Consider the following 22481-nt stretch of genomic DNA (forward strand, 5'->3'; position numbering starts at 1 on the left):
CAAACACTACATCCTCAGCTCTAACTCTGGCTGTGGCCAGCACTGGTTGCGAGTGTGCAGTTCATAGGGGTGGCAAGGATTGCCTAGCCTAGGACTTTTTGAGACTGCAAAGGATGACCTACACAATCATAATAACAGTAACAGAATAACACACATTATTTGCAAAAAAAACATATTAGAGGCAAAAATTGCAATAATTTGACAACTACATGCATAACAACACATAAGCGACCAACATGCCTTAGTGCGGAAATCTTACTGTGCTAAAATACGCACTAGCAGGTCTCGCCAACCACCCGCCATCCCATCAGCCCCATCTGTTGCTTATTCCTCCTCAATCCCATGTCAAGTCTTCCCACAGGTCTCAAGCGATCGCACTTCAACCAATCGCACCCACAAGCCATCGACTTGCATTGCTACTGAGGTCTTACACCCTATCAGTTGACCGTTTGATTTGTGATGCTCTGACATAGTGGAATTCTACTCTGCAGATGTTGCAGCAACTGTGGCAATAGTGATGAGCCCTGGTGCAGTATGTCCTTTTACATAGCCTTGGCCAATGCAGTACAGACATGGTGCAAACGCTTGCAGAGTGGGTACAGATGAAGAACCTCTTCACCCTTCTGCACAGTTTCGAAATGGCTACAAAGATGGTTAGCGCTGACGATGCCACCATTATTCCAGTCACCTACATGCTGGAGCACACTTTGAATAGTCTCCGTGAGGAGGTGGTGGTCCCGGAGGAAGAGGCATAAGCAGAGGATGACGCGTAAGGGATAACAGTTTCTCAAATTTCTAGACTGTTATTGCACATGCGAGTGCCATCGGAGGATGGCTTGTAGCGATAGGGGGGCTCTCATTCCCAGACAAACTGTTAGTGAAGGTGCAGGTGCCAAGGAACAAAAGGAGAAGGGTGAGGTGATGGACTCACCACAGTCAGGAGATGAAGAGCATAATGATGACCTTGAGTGTTACCTCCACCACCGACACCCCATGGACTTGGACCTCATGGAAGAGCTCGACACATGATCTCCTTCTTGCTGCACTATTTTCAACATGATGTCTTTATTCTTAGGGTTAGAAATAGTGCTGACTACTAGGTTGCCATTCTGTTTGATCCATGGTACAAGAGTAAATTTAGACCAATGCTTCCACCCCTGGAAAGGGATGTGCGCATGCTGCAGTACCAAAACATGCTTATAGACAATCTTAAGAGTGGTTTTCACCAAGATAGCAGTGAGGCACCCAGTGTGCATCCTGGTCCTAAGCGTCCAACCCTGGGAACATCATGGTGTCATTGCAAAAACACTAGCAGCAGCAGTCTAAGAGGCATACGAGATTTCAGTGAGTCGTTTCACACATTTTTTAGACCAGTCCATGCACCAGCAGAGCAGAGTACAAATCGGAAACGTTGTGAACGACTGGAGAGGATTGTGCTGGAGCTCACTATCAAAGCCATCGGGGGGTTGGATTGTTTTGCATTTTGGTCTTCAAAAATGGAAGAGTGGCCTTAGCTTGCCTGTCATACTTTGGAGGGTTTGTCATGCCCAGCAGCCAGCATTCTCTCAGAGTGTGTCTTCAGCAATGCTGGTGGTGTCCTGACAGATATGCGCATCTGACTGTCCTCTAAAAGTATAGACCACCTAACTTTCATCAAAATGAACAAGTCAAGGATCTCCAATGACTTTTGCACCCCAGTCGCAGACTGGACAGACTAGGCGATGGTGTAGGTTTTAGTGTCATGCATTGATCTCTTGCTATTGTAGTCCGTGCCATCTTTGTGATGTCTTGTGTGCCCTCTGTTGCTACTGCTGCTGATGTTACAAACAATTTTTTAAAATGTGGAGACTCCAAGTTGGGTTTCCATCTGGTGTGTTACCTGTAGTAGAAGGTGTGTGAGAGGCCTATTATACTGTTTCTTCTCTGTGGAAATTGATGCCACTTTAGTGCTGTGTGACAATTATTTTTTCAAATGTGGAAACTCCAAGTTGAGTTTCTATCTGGTGGGTTGCCTGTAGTAGAGGGTGTGTCAGAGGCCAATTATACTGTTTGTCCTCTGTGGAAATACATGCTACCTTAGTGGTGTGTGACAATAATTTTTTGAAATGTGGAGACTCCAAGTGGGATCTCCATCTGGTGGGTTGCATGCGTAAATAGGGCTCCGAGGTAAGCAGAACTGGAATTACTTTTAGTTAATTACCTGTGTTACTTTCCTTACATTTTTTTCCCCTAAAGTACTGTATGAAACTGATGTTTGTGCCATTTGAGTGTGGCTGGAATAATGAAAAATAATTGGAGGTGTTGCATGAGGTATCAGGTCTCTCAGCTAAGAAGCCTTACACTGTTGCCTTAACCACCAGGTCCTCATTGAAACTTCAACTCCAAGCTGTACTGTAAATGCTGGGCCAGACCCCGATACCTCATGCATGGGCCACGGCTGACTGATTCTACACCATTATAAAAGGTTATGCTGTGGATCAATTGATCAGTCACCTACATGTGTTACTTTCCTTACATTTATCTACCAATATTACTGTGCCATCTGAGTGTGGCTGGTATAAAAAAATGTGGAGGTGTTGCATGAAGTATCTGGTCTCTCAGCTAAGAAGGCTTACACTGTTCCCTTAACCACCAGGTTCTCATTGAATCTTTAATTCCATGCTGTAAATGCTGGGCCAGACACTGATACTTCATGCATAGTCCATGGCTGACTGGTGTGCCATTTGCAAATTTCTACTGTGATGTCACTTTTCATGATGTTTACCCATAATTTTAGCTGTTTGGAAAGCGTTTTGTCACCCCTTAAGGTTTTGCATATATGTTTGGTTTAGCTTCCCGCTGAATCTAATAGAGTCCAACCGTTCGGCGAACGTCTAAACGTTCAGCTAATCGAATTGAACCAAACCAGTGTTCAGGCCCAGATTGGACATTTGCCCAAGGGGCCAACGACCTACAAAATGTGTAGCCAGCCCTACTTTATAGCCATAGGCCCTTTTGACTTTTGTCACCGGTCATTTAAAAGGTGTGCGTTTGCAGGCACACTCGCACTGGCGGTGCTGCCACAGCACCTGTTGGGATGAGGCTACATGGAATCTGCTTCTATGCACACCCAGCTCTGGAGACTCTCTGCTGCCTATAATCTGGGTAAGTCCTGGCCACATGGAACTTTTATTAGCATTTGCAGCAGTCACAGCCTACTATGTACTGTATATGCCGCAGTCACAGCCTCCTATGTACAGTTGTGTGAAAAAGTGTTTGCCCCATTCATGATTTCCTATTCTTTTGCATGTTTGTCACATTTCAATATTTCAGATCACCAAACAAATTAAAATATAAGACAAAGATAATACACGTAAACACAAAATGCAGTTTTTAAATACAGGACTTTATTATTAAGGGAAAAAGAAATTCAAATCTACAGCGCCCTGTGGGAAAAAGTGATTGCCCACCCTCCTTAAAACACAAATTAACCCTGGTTTATCACATCTTTGGGGAGCTGAGTTTAAATTCCCTAGCCACAGTCAGGCCTGATTACTGCCACACCTGTTCTCAATCAAGAAATCACTTAAAGAGGACTTGTCTCAAGTGATGTTGACCAAAAGGTCCACCAAAGCTAGACATCATGCAGAGATATAAAGAAAACAAATGAGAAACTAAGTAATTGAGATCTTTCAGTCTGGAAAAGATTATAAATCCATTTCTAAAGCTTTGTGACTTTAGCGAACTACAGTGAGAGCGATTATCCACAAATGGTGAAAACATGGAACACTGGAGAACCTTTGCAGGCATGGTTGGCCTACCAAAATTACCACAAGAGTGCAGCGATGACTCATCCAAAAGGTCACAAAAGACCCCACAACAACATCAAAAAAACTGCAGGCCTCACTTGCCTCAGTTAAGGTCAGTGTTCATGACTCCACCATTAGAAAGAGACTGAGTTAAAATGGCCTGCGTTCAGAGTTCCAAGACAAAAAACACTATTGAGCAATAAGAGCATAAAGGTTCATCTCTTTTTTGACAGAAAACTTTAAGATGATCCTTAAGACTGGTGTAGAAGTAACACAGCTTTCCTAAAAAGGAACATCATATAAACAGTAAAATATGGTGGTGGTAGTCTTATGGTCTGTTTTTCTGCTTCAGGACCTGGAAGACTTGCTGTGGTGAATAAAACCGTGAATTCTGCTGTCTACCAAAAAATCCTGAAGGAGAATGTCCAGCCATCTGTTTGTGACCTCAAACCGAAGCTCACTTGGGTCATGCAGCAGGACAATGATCCAAAACACACCAGCAAGTCAACCTCTGAATGGCTTAAGATAAACAAAATTAAGACTTTGGAGTGCAAAGTCAAAGTCCTGACCTTAATCCAACTGAGATACTGTGGTATGATTTTAAAAAGGTGGTTTATGCTCGGAAACCCACCAATGTGGCTGAATTACAACAATTCTGCAAAGACGAGTGGGCCAAAATTGCTCCAGAACATAAAAAAAAAACTCATTGTCACCTATCGCAAATGATTACAGTTGTTGCTGCTAAGGGTGACCCAACAAGTTACTAAGTGTAGAGAGCAATTACTTTTTTCACACAGGGCCCTGTAGGTTTAGATTTCTTTTACCCTTGATACTAATTACTTTTATTTAAAAACTGCATTTTATGTTTACTTGTGTTAACAATCTTTGTCTAATAATGAAACTTTTTTGGTGATCTGAACAACATTTAAGTTTGGCGAAGGGGGCAAACACTTTTTCACACAGCTGTATATACCATAGCCTCCTATGTACATACTGCAGTTACAGCCTCTTATTATTCTGTATTTATATACTGCACAGTACCACTTCTCCTGTCCTGTATATATACACTGAACAGTACCATTTCTCCTGTCCTGTATACAGGTTGTATTCCTCAGTGTCTATATTATTCTGTATATATACACTGCACAGTACCACTTCTCATGTCCTGTATACTGTGTGTGATTCTCAGTGGCTGCACATTATATATATATATATATTGTAGGGATTTCACTCACTCAGGTGTGACGGCTGACACTCAGGAGGCACATTCCTTTAAAAGTTCACAGAGTTTATTACTTCATAAACCACATGGCAAAATAACAGCAAACAAATAGCCTTTAGCTCAGGAAAAGAAAACAAAGTGTCCAGTCCATCAGGCTCAGTTCTGGAGCCTTCACACACTCAGGAGGGTTTTTACCTCCACACATATCTGCTGTGTTAAGCATTAGCCTGTCTTATATAAAGCTAACCACACCCAGTAACCCATCACATGATTAGCCATGTGGTCTGACATCACCACAGGTCCTGAAACACATATATATATACATGGTTATGTACAACAAAGAAATACTCCGGGCTACATTACAGCAACAAGGCACTTATGTGGCACATACCTCCCGTCGACTACACACCCTGTAGCCATGCTACTATATATATATATATATATATATACCTTGCACAGAATTGCTTCTCCCACCCTATATACTGGGTGTAATTTCCCCATTATTGATTTATTATTTTCTATATCCCTATATGCAAATAAAACACAATCTTGGAAAACCTGTTTAAAAAGGGTTATCACAAGTTTGGAAGTTATCCCCGTTTCTCTGGATAGTGGGTAACTTTTCAATCGCTGGGAATCCAACCTCTGGGACCCCCAAGATCCTGAGAACCAGAGCTCTGAGGAAGACCATGTAAATGGATCTGTAGTCGATCATGCCACTGTTGCACCATGTACATGTGGCTCTTCAAGTAACTCCTCTAAGAGAATGTTAAAGAGCATGACTAAGCAAAGCAAAATTCATTGAATGGGGGACTGTATAGTTCGGGGCTAGTGGTATTAGTGTGGCAGGGCTACTTTTTTGTCCCAGTCTGTGTCTTCACACTGTATTCCCATATAATCTTGGAATTAAAAAGCACAAATTAATGCACCAGTGGTGAGTGCCACTTATTTTTCTTCTCATCATTTTTGAAGATTGTACAGCTGCACAATTGAGCACCATCACATCTGACATTCTCTTTTAACCACCATTGCATGCTCCAGTGGTAAATACTTGCAGCAGTGCCGGTCAGCTGCTTTTTTTGAAAGGAATATCTTTACATTATGTTCTTTGGATGGAAGAGATCCTCAGTTTTTCCCAAATGTCACTAAATTCCTAAAGTGGTTTTAGGGGTAACGTTTCTCCTTATGGAGAGTGACATACCAGCTCTGGCATGTCAAGATAATGAGGCTTATTCGCCATGCAATGCTCCTTAGGAAAATTCAATATGCAAATTGCCTCATTAGAGAGAAAGGGGACTTGAATTCTATAGCGCCACCTGTTGGAAGCAGTGATTCTACAAGTCACAGTCATCCCTTAACCGAGTCTTGCAATATGACTTAGGATAAAAGCCTAATCAGAATCTCAATTTGCAGACACGGTGTTTCGGGCTATTGGCCATTATCAGTGCAAAGTATGAGAGCTAATTTGGCTAGGTGAGAGGCTCTGGACTGAGGTCTAAGGGACAACATTTCTTCTTATGGACAGTGACATACACTGCACTGATGAGGGCCAATAACCCAAAACACTGTTTCGCAAATTTAGAGTCTGATTCGGATTTTATCCAAGGTCATATTGCAAGACTTGTTAAAGGGTTGATTGTGATTTGTAGGATCGCTCCTTCCAACAGGTGGCGCTATAGAGTTCAAGTTCTCTTTCTCGATGAAGAGGTAATTTGCATATTATATTTCCAAGAGGAGCATTTCACAGAGAATAAGCCTCCTTAGCCTTGACATGCCAGAGATTTTATGTCACTCTCCATAAGGAGAAACATTACCCTTAGACCCCAGTCCAGAGCCTCTCACCTAGCCAATTCAGTTCTCATACTTTGCACTGACGAGGGCCAATAGTCTGAAACACCATATTTGCGAATTGAGATTCTGATTTGGCTTTTATCCTAGGTCATATTGCAAGACTCATTAAAGGGTTGATTGTGACTCTTAGGATCCCTGCTTCCAACAGGTGACGCTAAAGAGTTCAAGTCCTTTTTCTCTCTGAAGAGGCAATTTGCATATTAAAGTGGTTTTAAAGACCCTCAAAATAACATTTTGTATTTATTTATTGATTTATTTATTTTTTAATAGCAATGCTCTTCTCAAGTGCTGTACCTGGTAATGCAGCTCATTTCCATTCTGTAAATTGTTATTTATTCCATAAGCTAATGATACAAATGAGTAATACATGGAATGTTATCTTTCTTCCCTATAATCAAATTGCTTCCTGCACTCATGAACACTTCACTAATCTCCTAATCTCTTAGGTTCTTACAACTTATCATATTATTGTTCTTCTTGAGAACATGTTCGGGGTATAAGACATATCTCAAATGTGGGAGGAATATGCCCAATCCCACATCCCACCGGAGCAACTGAGATTTTTTCGGGGGGCACTGGTGACTTGATTGTGAAGTTCTGCAGAAGTGTGGTGATAAAAATAAAAAGCTCAATCTTCGCCAAGGTCATGCCTGGGCAAATTCTTCTACCTGGAAAGAAAAATCAATGAATTTAAAAACATCTAGAATCGGTGATATATTCGGCTTTATATTACATACACATTCATTTTAAAGGGTTGATTCAGGATTTTTTATTTTTTTACTATGTGCCTAAGAACTAACAGGCAGGTATTTGCTACCTACCTGCTTGTTGTGACTGCCGTGGATTCTCTTTTGCTCTGCTTTTTTGATGAGGCATACTGCCGAAGTCATGCTGATTGACAGCCTCTCCCCACTACATAACTGCGGAGAGCCGGCTGGCAATCAGCATGACGCGGTCAGTCACAACTCATGAAACAAAGCAGCCCAGGAGAGGAAAAGCTGCTCTGTTGACTTGGAGTAGCCAAATGTTACATGGCTGGTAACACCCAGCTGTCATTTAAGTTATACACTTCCAAGTGGAATATCTCCAGAATTCGATATCCTGTTTGGTCCAAAATCCAATTTTTTACTAAAATATTAGTGTCAGAAAGTAGTTTCATGTCACCCTCACCTGCAGAAAATGGCATCAAGGACTCGTTCTTCATTAGTTTCCCATTTTCATCCAAAAAGTTTTTTGGGTCAAAATGTTCAGGGTTCTTGAACTGTGTCTCGTCATTGTGCACACCTGTAAGAACTGAAGTGAAAACTGTTCCCTGTGATTTGATAAATAATTAGAAAATTGATCAGTAAACCTTTTTTTAATGCTTTTATTTTTCATTTTTAATATTTGCTTTAGTCCAAATTGATACTTACCTTCTTGAATTTATAATTGCGGATCTCAGTATCCATGGTCAATTCATGGGGAAGACCCAATGGTGTCACATCAGCAAATCTCTGAACTTCATGTATAAAAGCGTCTGTGTACGGCATTTTGAATCTGTCCTCAAAATTTGGTGGACGTTGGCCAATTACGTTGTCTATCTCATTGTAGACTTTCTCTGAGGAAAACAAAAAAAATTATATATATATTTTTAAATGCTGCTTAAAGGGGACCGGTTATCAAAAAATACCTAAAGTTTAAATCAGATTTTTGTGTTAGATGTATTTTTAATAAAATTTTGAGAATGTTTTTTGTTTCATATTACTATCATTATTTATTTTTTTTAAAGTTGTAATTTTGCAATTTCAGGGCACTTGGGATTTTTTACACTCGAACACCCTGCCCTTTCAGGAACAGTTAATTAGAAGGTTGCAGATCATCACAGGCAGTATTATAATGACAAGTAACACCGCTAAAAGCAACTGATGTCATATTACTACCATGATGAATGACAGTTTTATGCCTGAAACGCGTCATTTTAATGCCTTGGTACAAAAATTTTTAATGTGACTAGAATGATATAAGCTGTACTAATAAATTGGTAAATTTTATCTCCAAACAGCTGGATGCCTACGTTTGATTGTCTGCATTTCAAGTTAAGCAAAGGCTTTCCCTTTTTATGCCAAAGATCTTCACAGTAAATCTACAAGAGCTGGAGAGCATTGTATTTTCTGCTCATCTGATGTCTGACCCTGCTGCTCCTCCCTTCACAATGACTTTTTCCCATGCACATTAGACATTTTAATACAAAAGAGATAGGGTTTAGATCAGAATATTGTGGCTATGTTCATGTGTTGTTTCTTGAAGCAACAAGAAGTTAGAGTGTGAAAGAAGAAGTTAGAGGTGTGAAAATTGCAATGATAAAGGATATTGAACAAAATAAAAAAAAAACTGATTTAAACGATAGGTCAATTTCTGATGATAGCTTTCATTTAAGTTCTCATAAGGCATTTAAAGATGTGTCTGATACTAGTTACATACCTGTTATACTGGGGTATTTCAAAAGAAGCAAAAATGTAAATCTGGTGGTAGCGCTTACTGTTTCTGTCCCACCAAAGAACATGATCATAGTGTTCATCACCAAAGTATCAGTATTGTAGATATCTGCTTTAGTCTTCCCTTCCTATGTGCAGACAAGAGAAAATAGTGTATACAATGATAGAAAGTTCTTCTTAATATATATATGTGACAACTGATGGCCATTTGTGTATGGGAGGGGGTTACCTTCTCAATTTTGGTCAAGAAACAGTCAATAAAATCCCTTGGGTTATTAATGTCAAACGTTTTCATATTGATCTCCATTTTCTTCCTGACATAGTCTGCCATGAAAGAAAAGTTTTCTTTAATTTTATGATGTGGTCCAGGTATATACTTTAAGACATTTGGGTAAATGTTGTATAGCTGAAATAAAAGAAAAATGATTCAATTAGATTAAATTAAAAAAAACAGTCATATCTACCCCCATGTAAGGCTCCCATAGGAATTTCTGTATGCTCAATAGTTAACATATTTGGTCCCTCTTCTACAGTGAGGAGCAAATTTATAAGTTTACACAGGAGACTGTAATTGCTAAAAGGAAGAGAACATCATTCCAATATTTAAAGAAGCACTCCTCCTCCCATAAATGTTTTTATCTTAGTATATTGCATTCATCATATTATATAGCACTGTGTACTTACAATGGTTCCTTTTTTCTTTCTACTAGTTAATTCTTCTCTTTTCTGTGCTCTATGTAGAAACAGGAAGTCTCTTGTTCCTACATGACTCATCATCTCTTCAAATCCTGACCCAGCTGCTCCATTCTTCCCCTCTGCTTTAGGCTTTTGCAATGACTCATGACTTGTGCAGAGAAAATTGACCTCCTGTTCCTAAATTGAGCTTAGAAGGATTCAACTACCGTATTTTCTGGTGTATAAGACGACTGGGCGTATAAGACGACCCCCAACTTTTCCATATAAAATATGGAATTTGGGATATACCCGCCGTATAAGACAGGTGTCATCTTATACGCCCAGTCATCTTATACGGCGTGCCCAGTCATCTTATACGGCGTGTGGTTCCCAGGGTGTGGAGGAGAGGAGACTCTCCTTCAGGCCCTGGGATCCATATTCATGTAAAAAATAAAGAATAAAAATAAAAAATATGGATATACTCACCCCTCCGAAGGACCCTGGCTCTCACCGCTGCAAGCGTCTGCCACCGTTCCTAAGAATGCAGTGAGTGAAGGACCTTCGATGACGTCGCGGCCACGTGAGCGTTCCGCCAGTCTTAACAGAACACTAGCGCCAGGGTCTGGCTAGTAAATGGCGGACGATCAGCGTTTACAGCGGTACATCCAGCAGCTGGAGGGAAGGTTGGCGGCTCTAACGTTCAACCTCAGCTGTGGATGTCACTGCTGTCGCTGTTCAGGCTGCAAGTGTAGCCGCAGCCAGTTTGTCCGCTGCCACCCCTGCTCCGACTTTATCCCGTCTCCCGCTTTCTGACAAGTTTGCTGGTGACAGTAAACAATGTCGCGGATTCGTGAGCCAGTGCTCCATACACCTTGAGCTCCTGGCGTCACGTTTCCCTACGGAACGGGCGAAAGTGGGATTTATTTAATCTCTCTTGTCGGGCAGGGCGTTGGAGTGGGCAAGGCAGCTTTGGGAGCGTGAGGATCCTGTGGTACAGTGTGCTCCTCTCTTCCTGGACGCTCTGAAGCAGGTCTTTTTAGGACCTCGTGTTACCCACGATACCGTGCTCCAGTTGTTGACTATTACTCAGGGTTTGTCCGTGGTCAGCCAGTTTGCCATCCAGTTCCGGACTCTAGCTTCAGAGTTAAAGTGGCCAGACAAAGTTCTTATTCCGGTGTTCTGGAAAGGACTGGCAGACCACTTGAAGGACGCTTTGGCCACCAGGGAGATACCCGCCACACTGGAGGAGCTTATTTCAGTATCTACCCACATCGACCTCCGTTTTCTCGAGCGGAGGTTAGAGCGGACCCAGTGTAGTTAGAGATTTCGGCTGGCTCCCACCTTCGCCATACCTCTTGAGTCTCCTGTTTTGACGTCCGACTCCCATGAGGCCATGGAGGTTTCTCGAGCGGGACCTAAGTCTCAGGCCGCTCGAGTACCCGTGGTTTGCAAAAATTGTCACCAACTAGGACATTACGCCAATAAATGTCCACGGCGGTCGGGATTCGATCGCGTCTAGTAACCATTGGGGGAGGTTCACTAGACACAGCTGCATTTTCATCCAAACTGTCCTTTAAAGGGACAATCCTGTTAGGCTCCTCCACTCTAACAGTCGAGCTTTGTGTGGATTCAGGAGCAGAGGGAAATTTCATGTCCTCTGCTTTTGCTCTGCGCCACGCTATACCACTAGTAATGCTCGCCAAACCTGTAATAGTTAGAGTTGTGAATGGGGCGACACTTCCACTGCAAATCACATACCAGACTGTTCCATTCTCGTTGTCCATGTCCCCTTCCCACCAGGAGATTATTTCCCTTCTTGTCCTTCCCGAGGGAATGGATGAGATTTTACTGGGAATACCCTGGCTCCGTTTCCACTCCCCACATATTGAGTGGTCCTCAGGGAGAATATTGGGTTGGAGTAAGTCTTGTATGGGCAGGTGTGTGAGTGAGTGTGTACAGGTTTCTACTTCCAAGGTACCCGCAGACCTTTCTTCTCTTCCCAAGTGCTATTGGTGCTATGCAGACGTATTCTCTAAGAAGGCTGCAGAGACTCTACCGCCTTATTGCCCCTACGACTGTCCTATTGATCTCTTGCCTGGAGCTGAACCTCCTCGGGGAAGGGTATATCCCCTCTCTCTCCCTGAGACAGAGGCTATGTCTCAATAATCCAGGAGAATTTGGCAAGAGGGTTCATTAGGAAGTCAGTGTCTCCTGCAGGGGCGGGATTCTTCTTTGTACAGAAGAAGAATGGGGAATTACATCCTTGCATCGATTACAGGGGTCTTAATGCTATCACCATTAAAAATAAGTACCCGTTGCCTCTGATTTCTGAGCTCTTTGACAGGCTAAGGGGAGCAAAGGTATTCACCAAACTAGATCTGCGGGGTGCCTACAACCTGATTCGCATCCATGAGGGGGACGAATGGAAAACGGCTTTTTAATACCAGGGATGGGCACTATGAGTATCTGGTGATGCCCTTCGGGCTCTGTAATGCCCCAGCCGTTTTTCAGGACTTTGTCAATGATATCTTTCGGGATATGCTTTCCACCTCGGTCGTAGTCTATCTGGATGATATTCTCATCTTCTCTCCAGATATTGACTCCCACCGGAGAGATGTTGGCAGAGTCTTTGAACTCTTACGGGCGAATTCCTTTTATGCAAAGTTGGAGAAGTGTGTGTTTGAGCAGGAGTCTTTACCTTTCCTGGGCTATATCATCTCGGCCCTGGGATTGGCTATGGGTCCTGCCAAACTACAGGCTGTGATGGACTGGCAAGAACCCCATTCTCTTAAAGCGGTGCAGCGCTTTATGGGGTTCATAAATTACTATCGCCAGTTCATCCCCCACAGTAGTGTATAATAGCCATGATCCGTCAAACTCAATCTGACAGGTGCCCCGCCCCTATCAAAGTGTATCAAAGTGTCTAACCCCTCCCCTCCCCTTGTCTGACGGCTGGTATCCAGCTGTCCCTCCTTGTTTGATTTCCCCTTTTGATATAGTTTAATATAGTTTAATTTGTTGTAGTTTTGATATTATTCCCGTATTTTGTGGAATAACACATGTTTATAATTATAGCCTAGTCGTGTATTTATTTTACACGTGGTTTATAACACCTTTCTCATTTGTTTTATAATAGATTTTATACGTATCCCCGAGTTTGATTCTGTAAGCTTTTGTTTTATTCACAGTGTATTCATATAGTGGAGAACTTAAAGCTGTTTATATGTGTCTCTACTGAACACTATGGTGAACATTAACTAAATGTTTATTTTTCACAAACAGAGAATCTGCTGTGGGTATTTGCAGTGTATTCATATAGTGGAGAACTTAAAGCTATCTATTTGTTTTTGTAAATGGTGAACACTAACTAAATGGTGAACATTACCTAAATTAGGTTAACTGTGGCTCAGAGGTTTATAGCACCTAGGTCAAGCAATTGTTGTTGTATTTGCGTACCCCATAAATGTTTATTCTCACAAACAGAAAAGTTATTGTGTCCTGAAGATGACATCTGAGGTTATTTGTTTTTTGTATTAGCTTTCTCAGAAAACAGCTGTGTTATCGGAGGGTCAGATATTTTTGTACAAACTCATGCTGTTTGGTGATCTTTGTGAAGCAGAACTTTGTTTTATAACACATTTGTACTTGTATTGTACCTGGATTGATATTTGCTTTCTCTTTTTTGTGTCCTGAAGATGGCATCTGCAAAGTTTTTTGTTATCTACTGAGGCCATTGCAAGTTGTGTTTATTCACATTGTAGCAGGTTTTATCCTTGTGGCTGCCTTATATACACAGAAGAGATATGCACCAATGTCACAACACAAGTTATAATATGACCCAATGTTACAACACAAGTAAGAAGCGGCGTGTTTTATACGAATAAAAACCAAAGACACGATATTGTAAAAAAAAAAAAAAAAAATTTAAAAGATTTATTTCTCACGATAAAACAGCATCTCAAAGACATTTCAACACTATAAAAAATTCTTACAGAATATAAAAAGTAAAAACATTAAAATAGTACAATGAACAATTACACTTCTTACAAAATAATTAATATAGAGTTACAAGGCGAGTACAGCATTTTAGCCAGTACATTCTTTACATCGTGAGCCACATGGTTTGCAGCATCGGTAGAGACCTTTTTTAGGTAGCAGAGTTCCACGTGTGGTACCTAATGACGGGGAATGTAAAGATTGAATTGTACGGGGAACCGCCGCTAACTTCAGCGGTGTAGATACAGAGCGTGTCTCACTGTTGGTAATTTTTAATTCATCTAAAAGCTTCCTAGTAGCGGTGTTACCCACAACTGTAGACGGCATATTTAGTTCGGCCATAGCCTGCATAAATGAATCCCAACCCGGTGGTAAATTTCTACTGTTCAGAGCATGGCTCTGCGTTGTACTACGTACCAAATCCAGTAAGTTAGACCCTGGTATTACGGATCCTTTGAAAATAAATTCAGCATTATTATTCCATGCTGTGACATTTTTATTCTGCAGCAGCCTGTTTAGTAAAAATTCAGCATTCTTTTTATATCTCTGGTTTATATGGCTGACAATTTCAGCGATCTCATGATTTTTATCAGAGTCGGTATGATTTTTATCAGAGTCGGTATTTGGCAATTGATATATATATATATATATATAATATGACCCAATGTTACAACACAAGCAAGTAAGAAGCGGTATGTTTTATACGAATAAAAAAACCAAAGACACGATATTGTAAAAATAGAAAAAGATTTATTTCTCACAATAAAACAACAGCTCGAATTTTAACATGAAATAGACATTTAGGACTTATGTTATTATCTTTATGCACGTTGCCTGTGCTGTCTATAATTTGACTCTATCCTTGTTTTGTTGAAAATAACTGGACATACATAAGAAACCGGGCAATATATCTTTATAGAAATAACACTTCTGCACTCTTTGTGCATTTCTATCAGTTTTATTCATGCATTTATAACACACCATGTTTGATATTGGTAATTTGATTCTGGGAACACATTTTAAGTTACTTCTGCACATGTATTACTGTTTTTAGGCCATATAAATAGAAAATTATGTAGAAACCCAAAGTTTTGATAAGTGTATGAAAATACACCAATATTAACTATTTGTGCTATTTTAGGCGTAAATTTGTCCTATATGTATAGCAGTCAGGAGTTGGGGCGATGAAATATGTGTTACAAGCGTAGTGAATTGCAGATATATTCTACAGTGTATGTCATTTTGAGAAATGTGTGGCATAACCAATGTATACAGTAACAGGCGGAATGACTGAGTGTAATACTGCACTCAATACTGTGCAAAGGGTCTGAATACTTATGACCGTGTGATATTTCAGTTTTCTTTTTAATAAATTCGCAAAAAATCTACATTTCTGTTTTGTTCAGGCATGATGGCGTGCAGAGTGTACATTAATATATATATATATCTCAGAATGCAACTGAATAGTATTGCTAATTAGGCCATATAAATAGAAAATTATGTAGAAACGCAAAGTTTTGATAAGTGTATGAAAATACACCAATATTAACTATTTGTGCTATTTTAGGCGTAAATTTGTCCTATATGTATAGCAGTCAGGAGTTGGGGCGATGAAATATGTGTTACAAGTGTAGTGAATTGCAGATATATTCTACAGTGTATGTCATTTTGAGAAATGTGTGGCATAACTAATTACCTATTACGGCCACATTTCTATGCAGTGTATTTTAAAACCAGTGTTTCTGGCTGCAGACTGTAATGTGTAAGGTATTCTCATTTTTATATACTGTATTTTATAACACACCATGCCGTTTATATAATAATCACAGTTGTGTCTCTACAGGACAACGTGGCTTACAAAGACATTTCATTAATATAAGTGTGAAACTGACAGACAAGCACAGCTGTGTCTCTACAGGACATGCTGGTCACTAGACAGCCAGAGTTTCTGTGGGGGAGATATACTAACAGAGGTTCTGTTGACCCAATAAACCGGTGTAGAACGTACACAGAGAGCAACTTGCAATATTTACTAAGGTAGCGGAAATGAGTTTACTGCAGTTATCAGAGCATTGTATTTTATTTGACAGCCACAAGTCACACAGGTCATGATGATAGTGTATCTGCAGCATGTTATTTGGAAATAAAGAAGCCTTTTTTGTATTCGCCCGCATTTTATATAAAATCTGCATAAAAAAATCTTCTTGGCTACACCAAAACACGTAAGAAACAAATGTATAACTTTTAGATCTACCGCATCCACAGATATTATTCCAGCGTTCTTTAATTCTACATTATTTTAGCACATATTAATTTCACAACTTTTATATGATATTTATAACACTCATTTTATATGAGTTTTCTAACACATTCTCACGGGAATATTATATATATATATTTTGTGTTTTGCGCAATTATTTGACACTGTAATTGGCATTTTATATAAAATATGCATAAAAAATCTTCACATTCTCACGGGAATATTATATATATATTTTGTGCTCTGCATCATTATTTGACACTGTAATTCGCATTTTATATAAAATCTGCATAAAAAATCTTCTTGGCTGCACCAAAACACGTAAGAAACAAATGTATAACTTTTAGCGCTGTCGCATCCGCAGATATTATTCCAGCGTTCTTTAATTCTATATTATTTTATCACATATTAATTTCACAACTTTTATATGATATTTATAACACATTCTCATTTATAAGGGATTTATAACACAATATTGTAAAATCATTTATTGGTTCGCGGCCTTACTAATATCCTTTGAAAATAAATTCAGCATTATTATTCCATGCTGTAACATTTCTATTCTGCAGCCTCCTGTTTAGTAAAAATTCAGCATTCTTTTTATATCTTTGGTTTATATTATATTAGCTTTTTGATAATCCCGGGAGTGCCATCTATCTAGCCCTAGTATTTTTGTTATCTCAAAAGGGTGTGACACAGTCCCATATATTATTCCAGCATTCTTTAATTCTACATTATTTTAGCACATATTAATTTCACAACTTTTATATGATATTTATAACACTCATTTTATATGAGTTTTCTAACACATTCTCACGGGGATATTATATATATATATATATATACTGTATATATTTTGTGTTATGCACCATTATTTGACACTGTAATTCGCATTTTATATGCCGCTGCTTTTTCTTGTTTTTGTGTAAAAATCTCTGGCAGACAGGCACAGCTGTATCTCTACAAGACATGCGGGACACACCAGAGACATTGGAAATTGGGGGTTATAATGTCGAATTCAGAAAATAACCATTTTATATTGAATGACTAATGATTTCTATAGGCCTACTTTACTATGAAATTATGCATAAAAAATCTTCTTGGTTAACCCAAAACCGTAAGAAACAAACGCATAACTTTTAGCTCGAACACATCAGCATATATTATTACAGTTTTTTGCTGAATTAAAAATTATACAGTTATTTCATATTTTTGGGGCTTCATGACAGGAGAAATTATTGATAGAAACCCAGAGTTTTGATACGTGTATGAAAATACACCAATATTAACTATTTGTGCTATTTTAGGCACAAATTTGGTCTATATGCATAACAGGCAGGAGTTGGGGCGAAGAAATATGTGTTACATGCGTAGTGAATTGCAAATATATTCTGAAGTGTATGGCATTTTGAGAAATGTGTAGCATAACCAATTACCTATCACGGTCACTAGATGGCAGAATATCATATTAATTATACATTGGGGTTTACTTTTGGAAGCTTATAAAGGCGGTGTGTATGTGCACAGGATGACTTATTTTGTTTTTATAGTCACTAATATCCATATTAAATGACTCTTTAGCTTTATGAGTAAGAGACAACATACAAATAGAATCCTTTTCCCTAGTAGTTTTATATTCTATGTCTGATATATTTCTACACAAAGCTACAAAACTATTTTGTAGTTTATAATGTATCACAGTAGTTTCATGTGAAGTTACATCTTAGGTTCTGTTCAGACTATTGTAATATCTATAGCTTAAAATAGAGCCAAATAGCTACTTTCAAACACGGACATACACCATTGATTTTCGTCACAAATGGATCCAATATATCTCGTGTCACGGTTTATTTTTACCGCGTTGCGGTTTAAAGTTATAAGCATTTAAATAATAATTTTCTCATTAGATATGTGACTCGCGATATTTATTTGCTTAGGTTAGATCATTTTCAGTTTAACAATACATTTTATCACAAAAATGACCTTATTTGGGGCCCTAGAAACAACATAGCAGCATTAGTAAGCCCCTTTCTTTTTACATTATCAAGAATCCCTGGGTTAAGATAACGTAAGTTTATATGCATAAAGCATTTAATATAGTGCACCAAACATGATATGGTTTTTGATTTCTATGAACTGTCGCGAACAAATCATATAAGGTTAAAAATATGAATATTATTGAATATAATGTTTTACTATTGTTTACAGTATTTTATTTTCCGGGTGTTACTTTTGTTCATGTACTACTGGTTTCTTCCTCAGTTGTGATTTTTACCTTTTCTATATAAATATGGGTAAATGAATTGGCCATTATAGATTTATGGCGCTGTAAAGAGAGAGGAGAATTACAGAAAGGAGATGGCTGCAGGCAAACACACACACACAACAAACACACATAACATACAGAAAACACACAACACATACAACAAACATACATACACAACATACAGAACACACACACACACACAACACAGAACCCACACACCACAAACACACATAACATACAAAACACACACACACAACACATACAACAAACATACATACACAACATACAGAACACACACACACACACAACAAACACACATAACATACAAAACACAACATAACATACAGAAAACACACAACACATACAACAAACATACATACACAACATACAGAACACACACACACACACACACACACACACAACACAGAACCCACACACCACAAACACACAACATACAAAACACACACACACACAACACATACAACAAACATACATACACAACATACAGAACACACACACACACACAAAAAACACACATAACATACAAAACACAACATAACATACAGAAAACACACAACACATACAACAAACATACATACACAACATACAGAACACACACACACACAACAAACACACATAACATACAAAACACACACAACACATACAACATACACACACACACACACAACACACAGAACACATACAACACATGCTGTATGTGTTGTGTGTTTTCTGTATGTTATGTTGTGTTTTGTATGTTATGTGTGTTTTTTGTGTGTGTGTGTGTGTTCTGTATGTTGTGTATGTATGTTTGTTGTATGTGTTGTGTGTGTGTGTTTTGTATGTTGTGTGTTTATGGTGTGTGGGTTCTGTGTTGTGTGTGTGTGTGTGTGTGTGTGTGTGTTCTGTATGTTGTGTATGTATGTTTGTTGTATGTGTTGTGTGTTTTCTGTATGTTATGTTGTGTTTTGTATGTTATGTGTGTTTGTTGTGTGTGTGTGTGTGTTCTGTATGTTGTGTATGTATGTTTGTTGTATGTGTTGTGTGTGTGTGTTTTGTATGTTATGTGTGTTTGTGGTGTGTGGGTTCTGTGTTGTGTGTGTGTGTGTGTTCTGTATGTTGTGTATGTATGTTTGTTGTATGTGTTGTGTGTTTTCTGTATGTTATGTGTGTTTGTTGTGTGTGTGTGTTTGCCTGCAGCCATCTCCTTTCTGTAATTCTCCTCTCTCTTTACAGCGCCATAAATCTATAATGGCCAATTCATTTACCCATATTTATATAGAAAAGGTAAAAATCACAACTGAGGAAGAAACCAGTAGTACATGAACAAAAGTAACACCCGGAAAATAAAATACTGTAAACAATAGTAAAACATTATATTCAATAATATTCATATTTTTAACCTTATATGATTTGTTCGCGACAGTTCATAGAAATCAAAAACCATATCATGTTTGGTGCACTATATTAAATGCTTTATGCATATAAACTTACGTTATCTTAACCCAGGGATTCTTGATAATGTAAAAAGAAAGGGGCTTACTAATGCTGCTATGTTGTTTCTAGGGCCCCAAATAAGGTCATTTTTGTGATAAAATGTATTGTTAAACTGAAAATGATCTAACCTAAGCAAATAAATATCGCGAGTCACATATCTAATGAGAAAATTATTATTTAAATGCTTATAACTTTAAACCGCAACGCGGTAAAAATAAACCGTGACACGAGATATATTGGATCCATTTGTGACGAAAATCAATGGTGTATGTCCGTGTTTGAAAGTAGCTATTTGGCTCTATTTTAAGCTATAGATATTACAATAGTCTGAACAGAACCTAAGATGTAACTTCACATGAAACTACTGTGATACATTATAAACTACAAAATAGTTTTGTAGCTTTGTGTAGAAATATATCAGACATAGAATATAAAACTACTAGGGAAAAGGATTCTATTTGTATGTTGTCTCTTACTCATAAAGCTAAAGAGTCATTTAATATGGATATTAGTGACTATAAAAACAAAATAAGTCATCCTGTGCACATACACACCGCCTTTATAAGCTTCCAAAAGTAAACCCCAATGTATAATTAATATGATATTCTGCCATCTAGTGACCGTGATAGGTAATTGGTTATGCTACACATTTCTCAAAATGCCATACACTTCAGAATATATTTGCAATTCACTACGCATGTAACACATATTTCTTCGCCCCAACTCCTGCCTGTTATGCATATAGACCAAATTTGTGCCTAAAATAGCACAAATAGTTAATATTGGTGTATTTTCATACACGTATCAAAACTCTGGGTTTCTATCAATAATTTCTCCTGTCATGAAGCCCCAAAAATATGAAATAACTGTATAATTTTTAATTCAGCAAAAAACTGTAATAATATATGCTGATGTGTTCGAGCTAAAAGTTATGCGTTTGTTTCTTACGGTTTTGGGTTAACCAAGAAGATTTTTTATGCATAATTTCATAGTAAAGTAGGCCTATAGAAATCATTAGTCATTCAATATAAAATGGTTATTTTCTGAATTCGACATTATAACCCCCAATTTCCAATGTCTCTGGTGTGTCCCGCATGTCTTGTAGAGATACAGCTGTGCCTGTCTGCCAGAGATTTTTACACAAAAACAAGAAAAAGCAGCGGCATATAAAATGCGAATTACAGTGTCAAATAATGGTGCATAACACAAAATATATACAGTATATATATATATATATATAATATCCCCGTGAGAATGTGTTAGAAAACTCATATAAAATGAGTGTTATAAATATCATATAAAAGTTGTGAAATTAATATGTGCTAAAATAATGTAGAATTAAAGAATGCTGGAATAATATATGGGACTGTGTCACACCCTTTTGAGATAACAAAAATACTAGGGCTAGATAGATGGCACTCCCGGGATTATCAAAAAGCTAATATAATATAAACCAAAGATATAAAAAGAATGCTGAATTTTTACTAAACAGGAGGCTGCAGAATAGAAATGTTACAGCATGGAATAATAATGCTGAATTTATTTTCAAAGGATATTAGTAAGGCCGCGAACCAATAAATGATTTTACAATATTGTGTTATAAATCCCTTATAAATGAGAATGTGTTATAAATATCATATAAAAGTTGTGAAATTAATATGTGATAAAATAATATAGAATTAAAGAACGCTGGAATAATATCTGCGGATGCGACAGCGCTAAAAGTTATACATTTGTTTCTTACGTGTTTTGGTGCAGCCAAGAAGATTTTTTATGCAGATTTTATATAAAATGCGAATTACAGTGTCAAATAATGATGCAGAGCACAAAATATATATATAATATTCCCGTGAGAATGTGAAGATTTTTTATGCATATTTTATATAAAATGCCAATTACAGTGTCAAATAATTGCGCAAAACACAAAATATATATATATAATATTCCCGTGAGAATGTGTTAGAAAACTCATATAAAATGAGTGTTATAAATATCATATAAAAGTTGTGAAATTAATATGTGCTAAAATAATGTAGAATTAAAGAACGCTGGAATAATATCTGTGGATGCGGTAGATCTAAAAGTTATACATTTGTTTCTTACGTGTTTTGGTGTAGCCAAGAAGATTTTTTTATGCAGATTTTATATAAAATGCGGGCGAATACAAAAAAGGCTTCTTTATTTCCAAATAACATGCTGCAGATACACTATCATCATGACCTGTGTGACTTGTGGCTGTCAAATAAAATACAATGCTCTGATAACTGCAGTAAACTCATTTCCGCTACCTTAGTAAATATTGCAAGTTGCTCTCTGTGTACGTTCTACACCGGTTTATTGGGTCAACAGAACCTCTGTTAGTATATCTCCCCCACAGAAACTCTGGCTGTCTAGTGACCAGCATGTCCTGTAGAGACACAGCTGTGCTTGTCTGTCAGTTTCACACTTATAT

At 38.2% G+C, this 22481-nt stretch overlaps 1 protein-coding gene across 2 annotated transcripts in view; it reads right to left on the reverse strand.

The window, feature by feature from the left end:
- Positions 1 to 5059: 5059 nt before the first annotated feature.
- Positions 5060 to 22481, reverse strand: part of LOC138661801 (cytochrome P450 2F2-like) — a 44199-nt gene continuing 26777 nt past the window's right edge. The window contains exons 5-9 of one of the 2 annotated variants that reach the window (XM_069746729.1): positions 9565 to 9659; positions 9322 to 9463; positions 8274 to 8458; positions 8032 to 8173; positions 5060 to 7529 (exon numbers count right to left, since the gene is read on the reverse strand). In XM_069746729.1, the coding sequence (XP_069602830.1) occupies positions 7327 to 7529; positions 8032 to 8173; positions 8274 to 8458; positions 9322 to 9463; positions 9565 to 9659 (767 nt within the window). In that variant the 3' untranslated portion in view covers positions 5060 to 7326. Of the gene's footprint in view, positions 7530 to 8031; positions 8174 to 8273; positions 8459 to 9321; positions 9464 to 9564; positions 9742 to 22481 lie in introns of both variants that reach the window. The other variant, XM_069746728.1, reaches the window with a different exon arrangement.

Source organism: Ranitomeya imitator, chromosome 2 (assembly GCF_032444005.1).
Source record: "Ranitomeya imitator isolate aRanImi1 chromosome 2, aRanImi1.pri, whole genome shotgun sequence".
Classification (NCBI taxonomy): Eukaryota; Metazoa; Chordata; class Amphibia; order Anura; family Dendrobatidae; genus Ranitomeya; species Ranitomeya imitator.